Source organism: Ovis canadensis, chromosome 2, assembly GCF_042477335.2.
Source record: "Ovis canadensis isolate MfBH-ARS-UI-01 breed Bighorn chromosome 2, ARS-UI_OviCan_v2, whole genome shotgun sequence".
NCBI classification, from domain to species: Eukaryota; Metazoa; Chordata; class Mammalia; order Artiodactyla; family Bovidae; genus Ovis; species Ovis canadensis.
In genome coordinates, this window is record NC_091246.1 from 253,630,340 (window position 1) to 253,650,857 (window position 20,518).

At 57.5% G+C, this 20,518-nt stretch overlaps 1 protein-coding gene and 1 long non-coding RNA gene across 3 annotated transcripts in view; one reads left to right on the forward strand and one right to left on the reverse strand.

The window, feature by feature from the left end:
• IGSF21 (immunoglobin superfamily member 21) overlaps nt 1–20,518 on the reverse strand; it is a 273,463-nt gene that overhangs the window by 77,953 nt on the left and 174,992 nt on the right. For both annotated transcript variants that reach the window (XM_069575137.1, XM_069575136.1), the window contains exon 3: nt 6,927–7,048. In XM_069575137.1, coding sequence (XP_069431238.1) covers nt 6,927–7,048 — 122 coding nt within the window. The remainder of the gene's footprint in view (nt 1–6,926; nt 7,049–20,518) is intronic.
• Nucleotides 8,168–19,657, forward strand: LOC138433083 (uncharacterized). The gene is made up of 2 exons (XR_011254136.1): nt 8,168–8,317; nt 17,171–19,657. It is a non-coding gene; the product is annotated as an uncharacterized lncRNA (long non-coding RNA).

Consider the following 20,518-nt stretch of genomic DNA (forward strand, 5'->3'; position numbering starts at 1 on the left):
GCCTGGTGCCCGCCGCTGAGCACCGCGCCCCCTCGTCCGTGCCGGGAAAGCCGCAAATGCTCGATAGGAGCTATCGAGGGGCTACGTGAACACATGGCTCCCCGCGTAATAAAGGAAGCGGCTTTCCTCCCGCACCCTCAATCCGTTTACCCGCTGTCTCCCACGCCTCCCCCTCCCCCGATAAATATGAATTAGGAAGTGTAGCTTGCTCCCACATCCAGCGCCAAGCCCCCAGCTCTGCTCCACCTGCCCAGCTGTTCTCAACCTCCTGCGGCTTTGAGGGGCGGGGAGGGTGCGGCTCTGGGACCGGTGCTCCGCAACCTGTTCCCGGGGAATGGACATCAGGCCCCAGGGAGAGGGCTGGCTCCCAGCCCCACCTCCGCCTCCTGGCCCTGGCCCGCCCGAGGCGAGAGTCCCGCTGCCTCTCCTAACTTAGCTCAGATTTGGAATTTCAGTCCTGAGACCCCAGAAGAGACCGCTCTCCCTCCCTAGACTCCTCCACAGAAGGCGCTGTCTTCCTCTCCTGGAACCTCCAACTCACCCTCCGCCTGGCAACCAGGGCGAGCTTCACACGACACACACCACGTGGGACCCTGACCTCCACTGGCCTCCAGGAGAAGGGCCGATGCGTCTCCGTGCTCCTGAACTCTGGCCACGCTGGTCCTCTGGCCGCTCGCCAAGCTCTTTCTCGCCTCAGGACCTTTGCACTTGCCATGCCTTTGACCTGAGATGCCCTCCCGACCTCCACCCCATCTGTCTGGCTTCCTTTTACCCTGCAGATCCCTGCTTGGGCGTCGTCTCCCGTGAGAAACCCTGTAGCATGCTCCCGCCTCACGTATTCCCTGACTCCCATCATCTCCATCCCCTTCCCTTATTGCCTTCACACAGGCATCGCCAACTGTAGATACTTCTCCTTATTCTTTCAAACACATTTTTACCATCTGTCTCTTCTCGCCCCCTGTATTGCAAGGCTCACCAGAGCAGATCTGATTATGTCTCGTTCACCATCTTATCCCCAGCACCATCCCTGACATGCAGCAATTGCTCGATTCCTTTGTGATAAATAAATGATGCCCGTGTTGGGGAAAGGTGCGGAAGCCTGAATTCCATCTTCCTAAGTTTATTCCACAGCAGGGAGAGCATCAGTGGAAGACATCCACCCCGCCTTCCACCACTAACTCACCCACTCCACAATTGTCTACAAATTGTGCTGGGAATGCTGGGCTGGGGGCTGGGGAGACAGCCGTGAAAACATCACCCCCAATCCCTGTCCTCATGGGACTGCTGGTCAAGTGCAGGAGGCACTTTGAATACCCAGTGTGGGGACAGGGAGTGGGGCGGGTGGGGTGAGGGTGGAAAGGCACTGGGGAGCTGCCCCAGCCTGAGCAGTCAGGAAGGGCTTCCTGGAGGAAGCAGCATTTCAGCTGAAACTGAAGGATGAGTAGGGCCTTGGCAGGCCAGGCATGGGAAGGGCACACTCTTGACCCCTTGAGTCTAGATTTCCCTCATGGACAAAAGAGGGCCGGTGAAGCCTGTTCAGTGTTCTTGGAGACACCCCGGGGCTGATGGCATGGGACAGGGACCTCAGAGGGCTTCGGGAAATGGAGGGGGCGCCCTGTGGAGGGGGGAGCATGGGCGGGGAAGGCTCGCTGGGCTTCACCTGGACCTCCAAGGAGGTCACGGCTGCCATCTGGGGATGGCCACTCACTGCAGGGATTAACGTGCTCTGCCCACACGATCTCCCTGTTGGAAGGGGAAGCCAACCACCTGTCCGCCTGGGCCCAGCTGATGGAACAGGTGAACGGGGCCTGAGGCCGGGCCCGGGAGGACAGGTGGGGAGGACGGTGGGCGTGCAGGAGGCCAGCAGGTGGGACTGTCGCCCACATCCTCTGTCCCCACTTAGCAGCCCCTGAGAGGCAGAACCGGAATCAAGGAGTTGACTGGGAGCTGATGGCTTATTTGGGAGGCTGGACCTAGAGTGGGGATGGAGGGGGAAGGCAGGTGACACAGATGCCTCTTGGAGCTTATTCCAGGGAGAAGCTGAGCCCCGGTCCAGCTGGGGAACATGTGGGCAGCGGGGAAGACGTGTGGGAATAGCCGCCCCGAGGTGCAAGGGGGGTGGTGCTGCGTGCAACACCGCCCATCAGTCATTGGCCTGGCTGTCCCCTGACGCCCTGGCACTTGGGCTCCAACGTCTGAACACCCGCCTCGGCCCACCATCGACGTCTCCTGCCCAGCCCACGGGTCTCAGCCCAGGGCTCCCATCCTGGGAGGCTTTGCCTGGCCCCCCAGCACCTTACTCCTCCTGACCCTTCAAGCGGCCCCATGTCTTTGCAGAGCTTGTCACGATACATGTATAGTCGTCTTGCGTCTCTAGTTTCCCTCGGTCTTCTCCATGAGAGTGTAAAGTCCACTCTTTCTCGTTCCTCGCTGGATCCCCAGCACCTTGCATCATGCCAGCTCTTAGTAGGTGCTCAATTAAATATCCCTTGGGCTTCCCTGGTGGCTCAGACAGTAAAGTGTCTGCCTACAATGCGGGAGACCCGGGTTCAATCGCTGGGTTGGAAAGATCTCCTGGAGAAGGAAATGGCAACCCACTCCAGTATTCCTGCCTGGAGACTCCCATGGATGGAGGAGGCTGATAGGCTATAGTCCACGGGGTCGCAAAGAGTGGACATGACTGAGTGACTTCACTTTCTTTCTTTCTTTTCTTTGGAGGGATAAATTGCTGTCAGTTCCAAGCTGGAAGTTCTGGGCTCTGAGGCTTTGAACTAGAAAGGCATGTGATAGATGGAATCTTGGGGTGGAGGGGGGGTGGTCCTGGGAAGGACAGTGACCTGCCCAAGAGATCATGAACTGAGGTCCTATTCCTGCACCCCTACCTGGGACAGAAGCCCTGGCACCCCACCCAACTCCCACCACTCGGGGCCCCCCACCAGTGGCGAGAGAAGCTCTGGGAGTCCCTAGGGCTCCCCTGGCCGCCCAGAAACTGCTCTCTGCCAACTCTGGTTCATCTTCTCAGCCTCTTCTGACCCCGCTCTCCCTGCTGGAGAGGAAGCGGCCCAGACAGCTGTGCAGCTGGGACTCTCTCTAGATGAGATGCATTAATTTGCAAATATCTTCATTTATATGTGAATGCAGAGTCCCGTGCCCCTTGCCAGCCCAAACGAGCCTGCAGGCTGAGGAGCAGATTCGCCAACACAGCTGCTCTGTGGCCTCGAATCCACAATCAGACCAGACCCGAGAGGGTCTGCTCCTTCCTTCCCTTCCCTGTGGCCCCCTGCCCTGCTGCACTCGGCCTGGGAGACCCCCCCTGGTGCCTGACGTCCTGGGAGAAGCCTGGGGAAGAAGCGAGCCCCGGCCACGACTGTGCTGTGTCTGTGACCCTGGACGAGTCTCCTCCCCTCCGGGCCTCAGTTTCCTCATTTGTAAAACAGGGAAGGCTGCATGGTGGAGGGCTAGGATGACACGGGTTGGGGCCTGACCAAGTTGATGTTGTTCCAGTTGGGGACCCTTGGGTGAGTCCCGAACTGAATTTTGACCTCATCTGTAAAATCAGGACCATAGAAAATAATAATAGCAACAATACCTGCCTGCGTTCAAGGTGTCGTTGAACACCTTTTTCACCTTTTTCTCACACACGCGCAGCACATACGTGTTCCAGGGTGTGGAACAGACCTTTAAATAGATATTTTCAGGAACTGATTTCATGAGTCCAATCCTTGCACCTCCTCATATCTAGAAAAACACTAAATCCCTTCATGGTGACGTCAGCCCCTTGTGACAAGCAGAGACCCTTCAGTAAGATAAGTGCTTGATTGCATGAGCACCGCCTTCACCAGAATCAGCTCCCCCTCCTCTTTGGCGCAGTTTCCCAGAGCTGCCTGAGACGCTGGGCTGCAGCCCCCACGTTGCCCCGAGTAAGACTTAACTTGCAGCTCGCACACTGCGCTTCCTTTTTTAAGTCAACACCAACCATATCAAGCCTGTTTAACAGGTGAGGACGCCAAGGCCGAGAGAGGTCAAGGTCCTGTGGTCAAAGGTAACTCAGCAGGGAGTAGCTGAGCTGGGGTTTGAACCAGGCCTTTGGACACCAGGGCTGCAATCTGGATGCGTGAGATGGAGGGCGTCAGGGATGTTCGGACAGTCTCTAGGTTGCCTTCCTGGCTCAGAAACCAGATGCAAGGAGTTACTCTGGAGCCCACACTTCCAGGAGCAGGTGTGCATGTGTGTGTGTGCACGTGTGTGCGCGTGCGTGTGTGCATGTACATGCACATGTGTGTGTGCACGCTCAGTTGTGTGTGTGCGCATATGCGTGCATGTGTGTGCACGCGTGTCTGTGCGTGTGCATGTGTGTGCATGTGCGTGCGTGTGAGCATGTACATGCCCACGTGTGTGTGCATGCTCAGTTGTGAGTGCGCGCGTATGCGTGTGCGAGCGTGTGTGCATGTGTGTGCACACGCGTCTGTGCGTGTGCGTGTGTGTGTGCGTGCGCGCGCGCGCGTGTGTGTGTATGTGTGCACGCACGCATGCTCAGTTGTGTCCAGCTCTGTGACCCCATGGAGTATAGCCCACCAGGTTCCTCTGTCTGTGGAATTTCCCAGATAGGAATACTGGAGTGGGTTGCCATTTCCTCCTCCAGAGGATCTTCCTGAGCCAGGGGTCGAACAGCTGTCTCCAGCATCAGCTGCGTTGGCAGGCGGGTTCGTTGCCGCTGAGCCAAGTGGGAAGTCAGGAGTGGGTGGGGGACTGACAGCGATGGGGTGCAGGGGGCTGTTGCTTCAGAGCCCGTGGTAAGCAGGCAGGGGTGCGGCAGATGGGGCTGTTCTCTGGGAGGCCTGGAGGGGATCCAGACGTTCCCTTGTGCAATCATTTGTGCCTCCCAGAATATTTTCTTCTCCAAAATGAGTTTTCACCTTTTTCTCTGCATTCTGATGGTGACCTGCTTGTCTTGCCTGTATGCGTGCCAAGTTGCTTCAGTCGTGTCCGACTCTTTACGACCCCATGGACTGTACCCCACCAGGCTCCTCTGTCCAAGGAAGTCTCCAGAAAAGAATACTGGAGTGTGTTGCCATGCTTTAGGATTTAGACCTTCCCGACCCAGGGATCGAACCCACGCCTCTTATAACTCCTTATGACTCGACAGGTGGGTTCTTTACCACTAGCGCCACCTGGGAAGCCCAACCTGCTTGTCTTGGGTGTGCTTAGAGAGACCCCAAGTTCTTTCTGGAGGTGGGTGCAGGAGAAATCATAAGTAGATAGATGAAGGCATCTGTGTGGTGGCTTGTACGTCTTTACGGAGTCTACATTCTCACCAGATTTCCCCAATAAACGCTCAGTCTGAGCTCCTGACACGAAGCCCAAAGACCAGAAAGGTCCTCCAGGGGAGCACGCCCACCTTCCGTTTTTACCTAAGCGTGCATGGGAGGACCACAGGCCAGATTCTCTCTGCAGACTGGCTCTGCCCTTGGCAGTCTTCTTGTCCCACTTTCTGATTTTACCCACAGGGAAACTGAGGCCCAAAGGGCCAAGGAGGGTACCAGGGTCATCCGCTCAATTTGCGAATTTCACTGTACACCTGCTGTGTGTCGGGCCTCGTGTTGAGAGCTGAGGATACAAGGTGGTGGGGAGACCTTGTCTTCCTTCTGAAAAACCTGGGTAAGGAGAGTGGGGCCTTATCCTCCTGGTGGGTCACGAATAAGACATTAAGCAGGGATGTGGCAGGTACCCCACGAAGCATAGCGCAAGTCAGCTCGCAGCATGCGGGTCAGCAGGCACCAGCTCCTGCCAGGCCTGACGGGGCAGCCCTGTCCTCTAGCTTGGGAGCAGACTGCCACTTCCTGCCTGGCCACCAGCCAGAGCCAACTCATCGGACATGAGTTTGAGCAAGCTCTGGGAGACAGTGAAGGACAGGGAAGCCTGGCGTGCTGCCGTCCATGGGGTTGCCAAGAGGTGGACACGACTTAAGTGACCGAACAACAACCCGGCAAAGCATTTGGCTATGTAGTGTGAGAAAGCGTGCCCGCGTGCGTGCAAAAATGTGCCTGTCCAGGGCTGGAGCTACTCTCCATTAGTGCAGCGAGACCCCTCTGGCGGTGGGGGTGTACTGGAGGAGCCGCGGTCGTGGGCTTTGGGGAAGGTCAGCTCTGCTGGGGCCAGGGGCTGCCTAAAGAAGGTGTCACACCCCAGGACCTGCTCACTTCAGTTCTGAAGGCTGATGAGTTTACCAGGTGATCAAAGGGGACGGGACCCAGTGAATATAAAGCATCAGAGCACCAAAACAGGAACGGGGCTTTTTAGAGAGAGATGGGAGGGGAGTGCGGCCCACCCACCTGGAACGCGGCAGGGCCTGGACTGGGATCCGTTACCTTAAAGTCTTCTAGAAAGGGGGCAGGTGCAGAAATACTAAGGATCTCCACCCCCAGGGGCTCTTCCTTCCCCATCCTGGTCTGCCTTGGACCTGGGGTCTGGTTGTTCAGGGTCTGCTTTCCTTCCCAGGCTGGAAGCCCTGGGAAACCACAGAGTGTGTTCCACGGGCTTCTGACCCGGGTGGAGCCGGTCCAGCTCCTGTCTCTGGCATTCCTGGCTGTGTGGCCTTTGGTTATTCACTCACCCTCTCTGAACCTCAGTGTCTTCACCTGAAAATGGGGTTTGGAAAACCCCACCTCGCGGGATTGTTGGAGGAGTGCCCGGGAGGCCAACGTGAAGTGTTCGCTCCCTGTGGCAGAGCGGCCCCCTGAGTCCTGCCCTTCACCCTCCTCCAGGGGATGACCCCCTCGGGAAGGGGCCCCCCTTCTGCAGCAGAACCCCAGCTCTGCCTTCCGAGCCCGTGGAGGGTCCTCCCGAGATGCCGCTCCCGAGCCCGCAGGCGCCGCGGGGGGGGGGGGTGCGCAAGAAGGCTGGAGAGGCGGCCCCCCGGCCCTTACCTGACTGTGGACTGGTACACCAAGTCCTCGCGCCGGCGGTAGCTCTCCATGTGTGAGAAGTTGGTGGAGAACATGGCGTCAAAGGTGAAGATCTTCTGCTTGATGGTGCCGCCATCCGTCACCTGCAACGCAGCACAGAGGAGCCGGGGTGAGCGCTCAGCCAGCCCCGCCTTTCCCGAGGCGGAGGGTGGGCTCCCGAGACGCGGAGAGGCAGGCAGCCCCGGGGGGACTCCCTGGGGGAGGTGTCGTGAGCATCGCTCTCACCCTCCCGGGTCGTCTGTCCCCACTTGACGGTGTGCAGGCTGAGGCTCTGAACTCAAGTCCCTCCCTGAGGCCTGACAGTTCAGCAGGAGCAGGGCCATCCTTCTCTCGGGCTCGTCCCAGTGCACCAGGTGAGGCCACTTCCGTGATCCCACTGATCGGCCTTGCCAAGGTGGTGACTAAAGCTTGGGGAGCTGCCCCGCCTGGGGCACAGACCCTAAATGTGTTTGGCCCAAAGCCATCCTTGCCCAAAGAGAGAGGAAAAGGGGCAACAGGCTGAACAGGAAGAGAGGAGAGGAACTGGGGCCGGGAACCAGTCCCCCTGGGCCGAGATCTTGTATGATTTCAAAATGCTAAACGACAACAATTTCTGATAAATTCTACAAGGGGGAGGGCCAGAATAGCAAGGGAGTCCAGAGGCGGGGCAGCACCCAGCCTGGAGACAGAGTAATCCTGGAGGGCTTCCTGAAGGAAGCAATGTCTCAGTCGTCTTCTGAGGCAAGAGTTGGAGTCAGCCCGGCGCCTGGAGGGAGGGCTCTCGAGGCAGAAAGGACAGCAGCAGCAGAGGCCCTGGCGTGGGAAAGAGCGACGTGTGCTCAGTAAAAGGAGCCTATTCAGAGCACCTGGGGCGGAGGGCAAGTGAAGCCAGTGAAATGAGAGCTTCGCTAGGGAGCGCCTGGAAGGCAAAAGAAGTCGGCGCTCCCAAGGGCTGAGGGGCACAGAGCTTCAGCTTCTGTTTACAAGCTGCTTCTGATTGAAGGGACTTGTCTGGAGACCGAGGAACCTGGGGGAGGCTGGGAAGAACCCAGTCGACTGATGGGGGGAATGCAGAGAAGACGATACGGTGGGGGGCGTGCCTGCCTCCAGCTGCCCTTGGCACAGGCGAGGAGGGCGGGCACGAGGTCCCCATTTCACACTGGGACACAGAGGCCGCAGAAGGCAGAGGCTCCCAGGAGGTGGCAATAAAGCCCCCGCTGGAGGACAGAGGCTGCTCGAGTGCCCAGCTGCTCACAGCTGATTAAAAGCCGGAGCCCAGTGTGCCCTGATCCCGCCGCCTGCCCGCCCGCACCCCCACCCCCAGGACCGGGCTGCTCCCCGCTAATGAAAGTGTTACTCCACAAAGCAGCAAGGTATGTGTTGTCACTGTTTCAATTATTTATCTGTTTACCCGGCTGCAGTTTTCCGCTTGTCTCAGCAACTCTATTATAGACCGGAGCTTGCAGCCTCTCACCACTCAGCTGGGCTCCGCGCTAACAGCCTGCGACGGGGAGGCCTCATGCCTGGTCCTGGAGAAGTGGAATTAACTCCCTGCGGCTCTGTGTGCTGGAGGCAGGAGAGGGGGCTGGGAGGGTGGCGGCCAGGGAGGGGGTTCCTCCAAGGGGCTTCAGGGATGCGGGAGGTGCTGAAAGCTGCCTGCCCTGGCAGTACCGGATCCTCCGCCTCCCTGGGAGGACCGGCCTCAGCACAGCTGGGCCACCCCGGGCACATCTGGATCCCAGCTGACGTGGACCACATCTGTCTGGCCAAGGTGGTTTTGCTGCTGGTTTTTGGGCTTCCCCGCGGCTCAGACAGTAAAGAATCTGCCTGTAACGCAGGAGACCTGGTTCGATCCCTGTGTTGGGAAGACCCCCTGCAGGAGGGCATGGCAGCCCACTCCAGTATTCTTGCCTGGAGAATCACCATGGACAGAGGAGCCTGGTGGGCTACAGCCCATGGGGTTGCAAAGAATCAGACATGACTGAGCAGCTAACACTTTAAAGAACAGAGATTCAGTTCAATCCAGCCAGCACTTATTGAGTGCCAGCTGTGTGCCAGCTGCAAGCAATGCCAGTGTGGATCACCCTCCTGAAACTGCAAGTTCGTGAGAGCAGGAGTCCCCTACCAGTGCTGGGGTCTCCAGGGAGCCCTGGCTGGTGAGGTTCAGAGTGACGGTAACACATTCACGAGCTCCGGGACCCTGAGAGGGGCGGCAGTGAGACTTGCCACTACAAGGCTGCTCCTCGCTGAGCTCACACCTCTGCGTCTCCTGCAGGCTCATCCACAGCTCATGCATTTCACTTGCTTCCTCTCTGGGGGGTTCACGCTTTTTTGACCACGCTTGCAGCACAGGGCTTCCCAGGTGGTGCTAGTGGTAAAGAACCTGCCTCCCAGTGCAGGAGACATAGAGACGTGGGTTCGATCCCTGGGTCGGGAAGATCCCCTGGAGGAGGCCATGGCAACCCCCTCCAGTCTTCCTGCCTGGGGAATCCCATGGGCAGAGGAGCCTGGCGGGCCGCGGTCCATGGGGCCACGAGGGGTCAGACAGGACTGAGCGACTAGCGCACAGCACGCAGTGAGTCAGGAGGCAGGCTGTCCCAGCCTCTGGTCTCTCCCCTCACCTCTCACTAGTTTCCCAAACGGGGCATCAAGACAGCGGAGGGAGAGGAGCAAAGTGCCCTTAAACCAGAGCCCTGAACTGGGAGACGGTGCCATTGCCTCCTCGCGGGGACATCTGGCAATGTCAGGAGCCAGGCTTAGTTGCCACAGCCCAGGGGCAGGGAAGCTGTAACCCTCTTACAAGGTACAGGCTGGGAAATCTGCTTGAAGTCCTTCCCTTTTCGTACAGCAGAATAGACCATAACCTCCCCATTTTGCAGATGAGGAAACTGAGGCTTGGAGAGGCAAGGTGATGCAGCTGAGGCCCCACACTGAGCTCTTGGCAGAGTGCTGGCTCTCAGATCAGGGCTCACATCCCACCCACTAGGCTGCCAAGGGCTGTGAATGAACTGAACCTCCTCCCCCGGCCTTCTCTTTACCCTCAGCGGAGGGAAAATGCCAGGAGCCAGCGGAGGTGTGAGGAATTTTCTGCTAAAGTCGTGAAAGTGGAAGACACCCGCCCATTTAACTTGCAGCCTCGCCTCCCTTCAGGTGCTGCTGTTTCATCTCCTCCTAAATGCGGCAGCCCTTATCGGCCCAGTCGCAAATTTCACTCCATTTTTTTTTATTTTATTATACAAAGCAGGGTAAAAAATATCTGTCAGTAAAACTGCCTCCTCAAATTTATTCTCCAGGACTGAGGTTTTTATTGCTGGGAAAATACACCCACACCCTGCGTACACTCACAGGTACCCACACACACCCCAGATAAAACACCGGAGAATTATCTGAGCCGTAAATCGCCGTTTCAGGCCGAGGGACAGGGGAGTCTCAAGGACGCACCAGTTTCTTTTCCTTTTATTTACCTCTTTTTCTCTGTCTGGCCGCTGTGGTTGCCCTGGCCGTGGGCAGCATGAGACGAGCCCTCGCTGCTTCTACCTAAGGCCTCAGCCGCCCCAGCTCCCTGCCGCCGACTCACCAGTCTCCCTCAGCCTCAGGGAGGTTAAAGGAAAGTTACGGACTCGAAATTCACTCTCAGACTCTGTGCACCTTGGGAGATAGCGCAGCCCACGGCCAAGTGAGAGGCCAGAGCCAGGGAGACCGTGGCTGTAGCAACAAGCATTAGACAAGTGTCACCTGAGGCCTGCGGAGGAGCCGAGGCTTCCTTTGGAGGAAGGGGTAATCACAGGAGTCTTCCTGGAGGAGGTGGGCCCTCTTCTCGGAGCACCTCGTCTTGGGCTGCTTCTCCCTGCCTATGAGAGGCTTGAGCAAGAAGCTAGACTGATTTCCTCCACACCAGTCGAATCCTTGACTTTTGGCTACTACTTAGTACTTTTGATGAAGCTATCGCACCTAAGTCTCAGTTCCCACATCTGTGAAATGGGGACAACCCGACTTATCTTCTTGGAAAGATTAAAGGAGACAAGGCTGGGATAGATCGCCTGGTGTGTGCTCAGTGGAGATACCTACTGTTATGAACACTAACACTTTTCTGAGTCACCACTTTTTCCCTTCTCACTCTTCAGGGCTAAAGAGCAGAATATCACTTGTCGAAAAGCCAGAGGATGCAGAAAGTCAGTCAATGAAAGAAAGGGTCCAACCCTGGGGAGGGGGGCAGGTGGAAGGAGCCGGAAGCCAATGCGGGCACCGAGGATGGAAGGCAGGGGTCCGTGCTTGCAGGGAGAGAGAACAGGGGCCCAGGACCTGACTGAACTCTTGTACGATTGCATCAGCCCAGAGAGAGAGCTTGCGGAGGCTCCGAGCAAGGACCAGGTGCCAGGCTTGTCACAGAGACTCCAAGACAGTCACCCAGAGCCCAGGGCAGGCGGGACCAGGAAGTCAGGACAGAGGACGGCGAAGCTGGCAGGGGCAGACAAGGTGCTGTTGGAGAGTTAAAGAGGTGTGGGGTGGGGTTTCCTTCCTCCAGAGGGAGACGGGCTTGTGTGCTCAGCCATTCATTCAACAGATTTTTACTGAATCAATAAACAGGCTTTGAATGTGAGCTGCTTCTGGAACACACACTCTGTGAGGGCAGGGTCTCTATCGACCCTGCTGACGCTCTGCCCCCCAGAGCTGGGCGCATGGTACTTACTCAGTAAATATTTGCTACACGAATGAGCTGATGCTGGGAAAGACTGAAGGCAGGAGGAGAAGAGGACGACAGAGGGTGAGATGGTTGGATCGCGTCACCGACTCAATGGACATGGGTTTGAGCAAGTTCCGGGAGTTGGTGATGGACAGAGAGGCCTGGCATGCTGCAGTGCATGGGGTCGCAGAGAGTCGGACCCGACTGAGCAACTGATCTGAGTTGAATCCGCACCACGTGCCAGGCACTGGGGACCCCACGAGGAACTGAGAAGCCACCCCTGCTGCTTGACAACACAGACTTGCCTCAGGACGTCCTGCTGCGGCCATGCCTGGGTCGGATGGGGCTTCCTGGTGGGACCAGGCCCTGCGGGGAAGGTGGCGGGGCCATCCGTATGGTGATGCCCCAGACAGAGCCCACGTGCCCCTGATGCACTCTCTCTCGGGGGTCATTCTGAGACAGGCCAGGACCTGGGACCCTTTGCTGCCGTGCGTCCACCTGGACAAACTTCTCAAAAACCCGAAGGAACTCTGTGGGATTAGACATAACTGCACGCGTGCTGCAGCGGGAGCAAATTCTGGGCCAAATGATGCAAAAGACCAAAAAGCCCCCCAAACCAGCTGCCGCTTCTAAAGAACTGGGAGCAAAAATCAGGTGCCGGGAGCGAAGGCAGGCCCTCCACATGCCCTCGTGCACTCAAGCCACAGGGGGGCCCCCAAGCCAGCCCTCTGGACACACCCCCGCCCTCAGCTCACGTGAGGGAGCCGTTCTCACCAGCAACCCCCTTCCCCTGTGACTTGTTCTCTCTCCCTCCGGATGCAGCAGGGGCCCAGCGACGCCTTGCCTGAGTTTCTTGTCTGTCCTGCAGCCAATCTCTACTGATCTGGAAAGACCAAGAGCCCCGGCTGGTACTGGTCCCCTGAATGATCAGCTGCAGCGGCGGAGACCCGGGCTCTGAATTGCTCTGCGCCTCTCCTCTCTCCAGGCCTCAGTTTCCCGAAATGCTCGGTGAGGAGGTGTGGGGCAGGGTGAGCTCTGAGGGCCATCTCTACTCTGAATGCCCAGATGCTCTGATTCTGCAACAGCTGGCCCTGGAGGCCGCACCTCCCACGTGCCCTGCTCACTCAGCCGAGGCTCCGCAGCTGCCCCCGGGTCCCAAGGCTGCCTGACCCCATTCCAAGGCCCCCATTGCCCCCGACCAGCACATCTGGCTTCAGCCAGGCTGGGTTGATTTTGCAAGTGCAGCCACCAAAGCATGGCAAACGGACTGAATCCAGCCAGCAGCGAGAGAGCCTGCGGGGCTGACAGAGGTTTTCAATTTGAAAAACAAATAAGTTTCCAACACTAGTCTCCTCCCAATGTCCCTGGGTGCCATCATCCAGAGAAGAAAAGAAAAAAGGAGTCGGGGGAATCGCCTCCCCCTACCCCGAACCTCCTCCTCTTTGTGTTCCACAAAACCAATTACAGGTTGGAAATAGCTGTAATAAACTTGATATCCCACTTATGGGCCAATCCCGCCGCGGCTGGAAAGTGTAATAGTGGCAGAGAGTGAAAACCACTGGTGTATTTTGCCGGAGCTGTTTAAATCGCCTGCCTACATTATCCCAACTCCTCTCCAGCCGGGAAGGAATTTGCTCTCCTGGAAATGGTGCAGCTGAGGTCTCTGTGGCTGGGCAGTGAGAGGGAGCGTTTGCAAGGAGGGCTTTAATGAACTGATTAGACGTGGAAGAGCGATGGCGCCTGGGCTCGGGAGTCAGGCCGGCTCAGGTTCAAATCCCAGCACCAGCAGGTTCCAGGAGGCTCCCAGGCTATTAGAACGGGCAGGAGCCGTGGCTGCCGTGGAGGCTTGTCGTTGAGGGAAAGGGACGCTGAAAGTGATTAACGGTGGCCAGAACTCTGGGCCAAGCATGAGGAGGCTCAGCTCGTCCGTGGGGGCTGTCACTGCTGGCTCTGGGCTCTCAAGCAATCACCGATAGTCTTGGAGCCTCAATTTCCTTATCTGTAAAAAGCTCATCAGACCCAGGCTTCCCTGGTGGCTCAGCCGGTAAAGCATGTGCCTGAGATGCAGGAGACCTGGGTTTGATCCCTGGGTCGGAAAGATCCCCTGGAGAAGGGAATGGCAACCCACTGCAGTATTCTTGCCTGGATAATTGTATGGACAGAGGAGCCTGGCAGGCTACAGTCCATGGGTTTACAAAGAGCTGGACATGACTGGGCGACTAACACTGAGTTTTAAAAATGCCTTAAAAAGAGCCCATGAAATGCCCATATGTGAGAGCATCTTGTGAAATGTGAAGGGCACATCCAGAAACTTCTGCCATGCAGTGGCACCTGGGAGTCTCCTCTCCACCCCACTCAACCTCGAGCACCCAGCATGGGTTTTGGCACATGGTCTGCCCTTGACGTACATTTGTGGAGTAAATCAATGAGTCAGCACAGGAGTGTCCTGAAGTCTACTTAGACATGTCTCCATCCAACCGCTCAGAAATTAGGCGGAGAGAGTTCCCTCCAAGGACCGGTGCAAAGGTGACGCCAGGTCAGCCACCGCTGGAGAAGGGCTGAGATCAAGTCAGCCTCAGCACTGGCACCAAGCCGTCTGTGCATTTGGGCATTCGCCTACTGACTGAGTTCCTCTCGAGCGCTATGCTTGATTCTGGGACAACTGCCGCGGACGCAGCTTCTGAGCCAGTGAAGAGTCATCTCACTTAACTGTCTGCAGTGGGCATCTTCCAGCTCCTCCAGCAAAACCTGAAGCCCCAGAGGGCTGGGGCTTCGTTTCGTTCAGGGTTGTATCTGCCCTCCCAGAGCACAGTTGGCGATAGAGGGGCTCTCGGTCAGTATTTCTGTAGAAGCGAAACCTCTTGTGCAGATGCAGAAACCAAAGGCCTGAAGGGCTGACGCTCACCAGGCTGCCCAGGCTGTCGGGGGAGGAGCGAAGACTTGAACCTGGGTCCGTTCTGAGGTCCAGAGAGGAAGTGGCCCAGCTAGTGGTACAGCTGGGGGAAGGGTTGGGTGGGACAAGGAAGGGAGTGGGGGTTCTAGGCAGAGGGAAACCTGGGCCAGGCGCGGGCCCCTGCTCAGAGAGGGGCAGGGAGAGCAAAGGTGGAGAGCAGAGGGGACAGTGGCGCGGCCTCCCTGCGGCTCGCTGTGTAGCGGGAAGGCCACAGGGCTCCTGCCTTCCCTGTTGCCATGGTGACCCTGGGCCACTCTTCCTCTAGACTCCCTGCCCACCTGCTCTCCGCCCCGAGTCTGCTCTTGTGTTGCCCTGGGAGTGGGGGCTAGGGGGCAGCCACAGAGAGGAGAGGACAGGCTCCCCCGGGGCCTGGGGGAGGAGGGTGCCGGATTCCCAGGGAACGTGGGTGCCGCTCACCATGCCCCTCCGGGTGGCCGGGTCCCACCCCCACTCTATCTCCCTGCAAGCCCCGGCTTCTGGCAGGGCTGGGCTCGGGGTAATTGGCTTCCCCTTGTGCGTGTGGGAGATCCGGTTTTGACAGAGACAGCTGGTGTCATAAATTGCCTTGTCTCATCTGGTTACCGAGCAAAGGCAGACAGCAGCTCAGGGATGAGGTGCGGGGCGGGCCCCGGGCCGGAGGCAGCTGAGAATGGCAGGCGGGGGGGTGGGCGGCAGCTGGCTCTGTGGGCCTCATGCACGTGGACAGGAGCCTATGCAAGTGTGAGGAGGTGTGTGTGCAATGGGTGTGGGCGCAAGGGGGTGCCCAGGGCTGCTGGAGGCCCGCTCCTGTGAGTGAGCACCAGTGCAGGTGAGAACGCCTGTATTCGGGGGTGTGGGGACGGACATGTGTCAGCAAGGGCGAGTGGATGGATCTACATGCTTCTGGGCGGCGTGCAAGGATGCACACGTGTGTGTAAAGCAAAGCAGTGGTGAGACTGTCTCCTGCAGGCCTAGATGCGTGTGGGTGTCAGCAAGACTGTGCGTGCACGCTCAGGATTGCGTGTCGGGTTGTGGATTCACAGTGTTGTGCGCCTCTGTGCGCGTGAATGCCGCCTCACCCGTGACGGAAGCGTGGTTTACACCCCCTGTTCCCTGCTCTGGGCCGGGGACAGGGGACGTCAGCTGGGGTGGGTGTAAGGGGAGCACGTGCCTGAGAAATGCCAGGCTGGGAAACACCATCACGCCAGCGCTGCCTCTTTGCCATCACCCGCCCCCGGCTCAACCAGTCAAATGCAAAAACCACAGTCAGGACCCAAGCTCCAAAGCCCCCAAACTCCACCAGACACAGGGTGCTGAGTCCTCCCTTGCCATCTCCTATGTCACCCTAAAATCCCTCGCTGCAGGGGACAGGAAGGGTCTGGATAGGTGCTAGAGACTCACACATCTGTGCACAGCAGCCTGCGCTGGCCAGGTGGGAGCAAGGGTTCAACGTGCCCATTTTCCTGAAAGCCCATCCCAGAGTCCTTCACTGTCTCCCGGAGCGTCCTCAAGCCCATGCCCATTGAGTCAGTGATGGCGTCTAGCCGCCTCACCCTCTGCCGCCCCCTTCTCCTTTCGCCTTCACTGTAAAGTGCTTAGCATGGTCAATGTTCTTCAGCAGATACTGTTGTGGCTGTAACTTTGTTGCAGGAAGGCGGGGAGCCCCTGCGACTTCAAGCAGGGGAATGCCAGCTCCACCAAGGTTGGAGCAGCCCTCCTGACTGCGTGTGGACAGCCCAGCTGGGCCAGGCGGGTCTGGGCTGGGGAGAGGCCTCTGGAACAGAGGGAAGATCATTTTCCCAGCCCCCTTTGCAGGGCTGCGGCTGATGTGGGATCCCATGAGCTGCTCGGGCAGGGAGTGGGGGTGGAGGCACGGCTGCCCCGCCTTTGACCCGGGATCCGTGTATCTGCGTGCGGTCCCCTCCAGGCGACACCCTGCCAGCGTCCTGCAGCGCCTGTTCAGCGCCTGGCCCCCAAGCCGCCCCCGTGCTGCCGGCCGGTGAGCACACCTATGCGGACAGCGCGCGTCCAGCAAGGGTCACCATGGGGACAGTGCTGGCGCGGTCAGAGGGGCTGCCAGTGTGGGCAGGGGCCTCCCGTGCCAGGCTGCTGGCTGTCCACACCCGGCAGGCGCTGCGGGTGACCGGCCTGTGTCGGCGTGGCTGGGCCCTGGCAGACGGGCGGACACGACCCATCAGCCTCCTGCGCCAGCCTGCCCGCCTGCCACCCGGGGGGGGGGGGCGCACCAGCGCACACGTTGCATCCTGCCACTGTGATAGCCCACGGCATCACCAGCGGCCCGGCTCGGTGGAGCCTGTCTGTCGGTCTGTCTGCGGCCGCCCCGGTCAGCCCCAGAAGCCTGCTGGAGAGAAACAGCAAGGGCGAGAGCCCCTCTCGGCTCAGCCAGTAAGTGATGGTGGATGCTGGGATGTTTGCCTTCTCTCTCTGAACCTCAGTTTCCTCATCTGTTGAATGGGGGCAGAGATGGCTTTCTCTAAACTCACTTCCTGCTATTTCATGGAGGTGGTACTGTGGGTGGCAGAATTCTGCGCGCTGAGGGGTGAGACTGAAGCCTACCCAACCCTGCTCTCTTCTTCCTTACTTCAACAGAGAATCACTGCGTGCCTGCTATGCGCCAGAGACCGTTTAAGGTGAAGGCATGAACAAGCCCAAGTCCCTCTTCTCCTGGAGACCTGGTGCTAGCGGGAGGAGCCAGCTGAGAAAACAAAGTAAGGAAGGTGGGAAGGCGCACCGGACCGGGGCAAGCGCCCGACGGACAAGGAGAGCGGCCGGGTGGAGGAGGCGCTTGCTGTCTGCGCTCGGGCGTGTCCGACTCTGGGCGACCCCATGGGCTGTGCCCCATCAGACTCCTCTGTCCGTGGGATTCTCCAGGCAAGGACACGGGAGTGGGTGGCCACTTCCTCTTCCAGGAGAAGGTGGCAGCCACAGCACATTAGGCAGCCAGAGGAAACCTGTGTTTGGAGCTTAACTTCATATTTAGGCTGAGATTCCAACGAGGAGGTGGGGTCAGGCTTGCTTGGAGAGAATCAGGCTGCTTTCTGCCAGCTCCTTGTGAAGCCCTGTTTGTTCACTGCTTCTGGCTTCTCATTTACACCCGGCAGCACCCCTGTGGGCAGAGCTGTTTGCATTTTGCAGACAGGGACACGGAGTCACGGAGAGGTCATCGGGTTTGCCGGTGTGCCCACCATCCAGACTCAGCTCGGGGCATTCAGTCCTTTTTCTATTGTGTCTTCACAGCCGACTTCCACTTTCCTGAACACCAGCCTTGATGTCTGCCACAGCTGTGTGGCCTTGCCCTCGTCGCCCCCCGCCACTGCCCCGGCTCGGTCCTACGGCATCATATTTTATTCCCTATCATTTGGCTGTGAACATTTTCAAACATACAGAAAAGCGCAGAGAATTTTAAAGCAAACATCGGGATTCCTACTCCCCAGCATCCGCAGTGAACTTGCCCAAGCTTGCTTTACCGTGTGCTTCTGTCCCTTTGCCCACCCATCCGCCCGAGTTGCACCTGGTGCCTTCTAAAGTCGGTTGCAGATGCCTCCACATTTTACTCCTGTGGCCTGAATGTCATTAGAGTTACACTTATTCCCCATTCTCTTCTGGTAAAATTTACATACAGTGAAATGCACAAACCTAGAGTGCATTACTCAATGGCTTCTGGCAAATGCACCCCCCTGTGTAACCCAAACCTCTCTCACGATGCAGGACACCACCATCACTCCAGAAAATTCCTCTGCTCCTCCTTAGCCAATCCTTGCCCCCAGAGGCAACAATTATTTTGATTTTTCTCACATCATTTTTTGACTGTTCCAGAATGTCATATAGGGCTTCCCTGGCGGTTCAGATGGTAAAGAATCTGCCTGCGATGCAGGAGAGCCAGGCTGGATTCCTGGGTTGGAAAGATGTCCTAGAGAAGGGAATGGCAACCCACTCCAGTAGCCTTGCCTGGAGAATCCCATGGACGGAGGAGGCTGGTGGGGTCACAAAGAGTCGGACCCAACTGAGTGACTAACACTTAACTAGAATGTCATATGAGTGCGGTCATACAGCAGGTGGTTTTTAGAGACGGCTTTTTTCTCCCAGCGTCATATTTTTGGGATCCACCCAAGTTGTTCGATGTGCCTACAGGCAATCCCTTTTTATCACTGAGTAGTATTTTATTGGAAGATGAGACTGGTTTGTTCAGTTGCTCTTTTGTTAATAGACACCTGGGTAGTTTCTGATTGGGCTCTACTCTGCATACGGCTGCCGAGAAGATGCTGAGACGTGGGTTTTTAAACGGGCGAGTGTTTTTATTTCTCTTGCTACTGCTTTGTTTACCAAGAGTCAGTTCATACCAACAAGTGTTTTCTGAGTGCCTACTACATGTCAGACATTGCGCTGGACACAGAGGTGTGTGATCCCGGCTCAGACCTTGGGCTCTGGAGGCTCCAGGCAGGAAAGAATGTCAGGAGCGCCTGCTAGGAAACAAGCGCCCCGCAGATCATCATGTTTTATCCTCACAACAGCTCGGTGGGATGCTCTTTGTGACTCCAGTTTCCAGAGGCGGCAACTGAGGCCAGAGTAATGGAGTGACCTGTCCAAGGCAAGCGGCGGAGCTGGGCTGCAAACTCGGGGTGATGCCAAACTGTTCTCCTTCCTTTGCCCTGCAAGATGCTGAAGCAGCAACCCGGGGAGGCTAGGTGACCTCCTCAAGGTCACACAGAGACAGGAACACCGGCTCCTGTTCCCCCTGGGCAGCGCTCTTTCCAACACCACGCTGGCTTCATCTCGGGAGTCTTAACAGATAAGTTCTCAGTGTCTGTTGAACCAGCATTCCCTCCTAGAAATAAGGCTGGGAGAGCTGAGTTATAGAAGAGCCTGGCTTATCTGGGTGCATCTGTGTCCTGGGGCATGAGCCCGTCAGACTAAACTTGTCCCCTGAGCCTGCTAATCTAGGACCACAGAGTTATAGGCCCCAGGAGTCAGGCGGAAGCCTGAGTTTGAGTGTCTGGCACACAGGGAAAAGTGGTGGGCCAGTGATGAGATGAGGAGGTTATGGAGGTCCAAAGTCATTTAATTAAAAAACAAAAACCCCAGTTTTGTTTAGTATATCAAGCTAGAACAATCTTCAGGGTGAATTTGGCCCTGGACAATGGTTTTGTGAGCCCAGCGTTAAGCAAACAGAAAAGGTGATACCAGTTGCTGGAGAGATGACTGTTATGTGGAGGATTAAAGGCGGGGCCACACTGTTTGACATTCCCTCGTTGAGAGAGGGGGGACCTGTGCTCTCTCCCTCTGAACCGGGCACATTCTGTGACTGCTTTGATCAGTGGGATGTCTAAAAGTGCCGAAGTGTGCCAGTTTCCACGTCCACGCCTTAGCAGGCTGAAGGCACCCACTTCCTGTCTTTGCCCATGGTGATAGAGAGACCGCATCAGAGGGGCGAGGGAACTGCAAGCCCAGCCTTGCCTACATGAGAGTAAAGCTGCCTTGACCCCTGCAGACTAGACCAACCGCCAAACCGAACACGACACCAGCAACCCCTGCTGATGCCATTCAAAGCATCGGAATTGCCCAGCCAAGCCATGCTTGAATTCCAGACCCACACAGCTGTGTGGTGCAATAGCGCAGCCGTTGCCTAAGAGGCTGCATCTCGGTGTGATCTGTAGGCCGAAATAACCATAGCAGCAGGCTCCTCCTGTTGTCAAGGAGGACATCGTGCCAGCCCCCACCTGCCAGGGCCGCCCCCATCGCGCTGTGAGAGCTTCGGGTTGGAGTCACATTTGGGTGTGCAGGGCAAGAGGGTGTATCAGGTGGGGTCTGGCAGGAAACACGCAAAGAGCATAAATGAGGAAGCTTCAGAGTTATTTACAAAGATTCGAGCAGAGGGATCCCAGTAAGGCATGCCTGGCACCTGGGTCGGGGCCAGTGAGAGCTGCTGATTATTTAGTA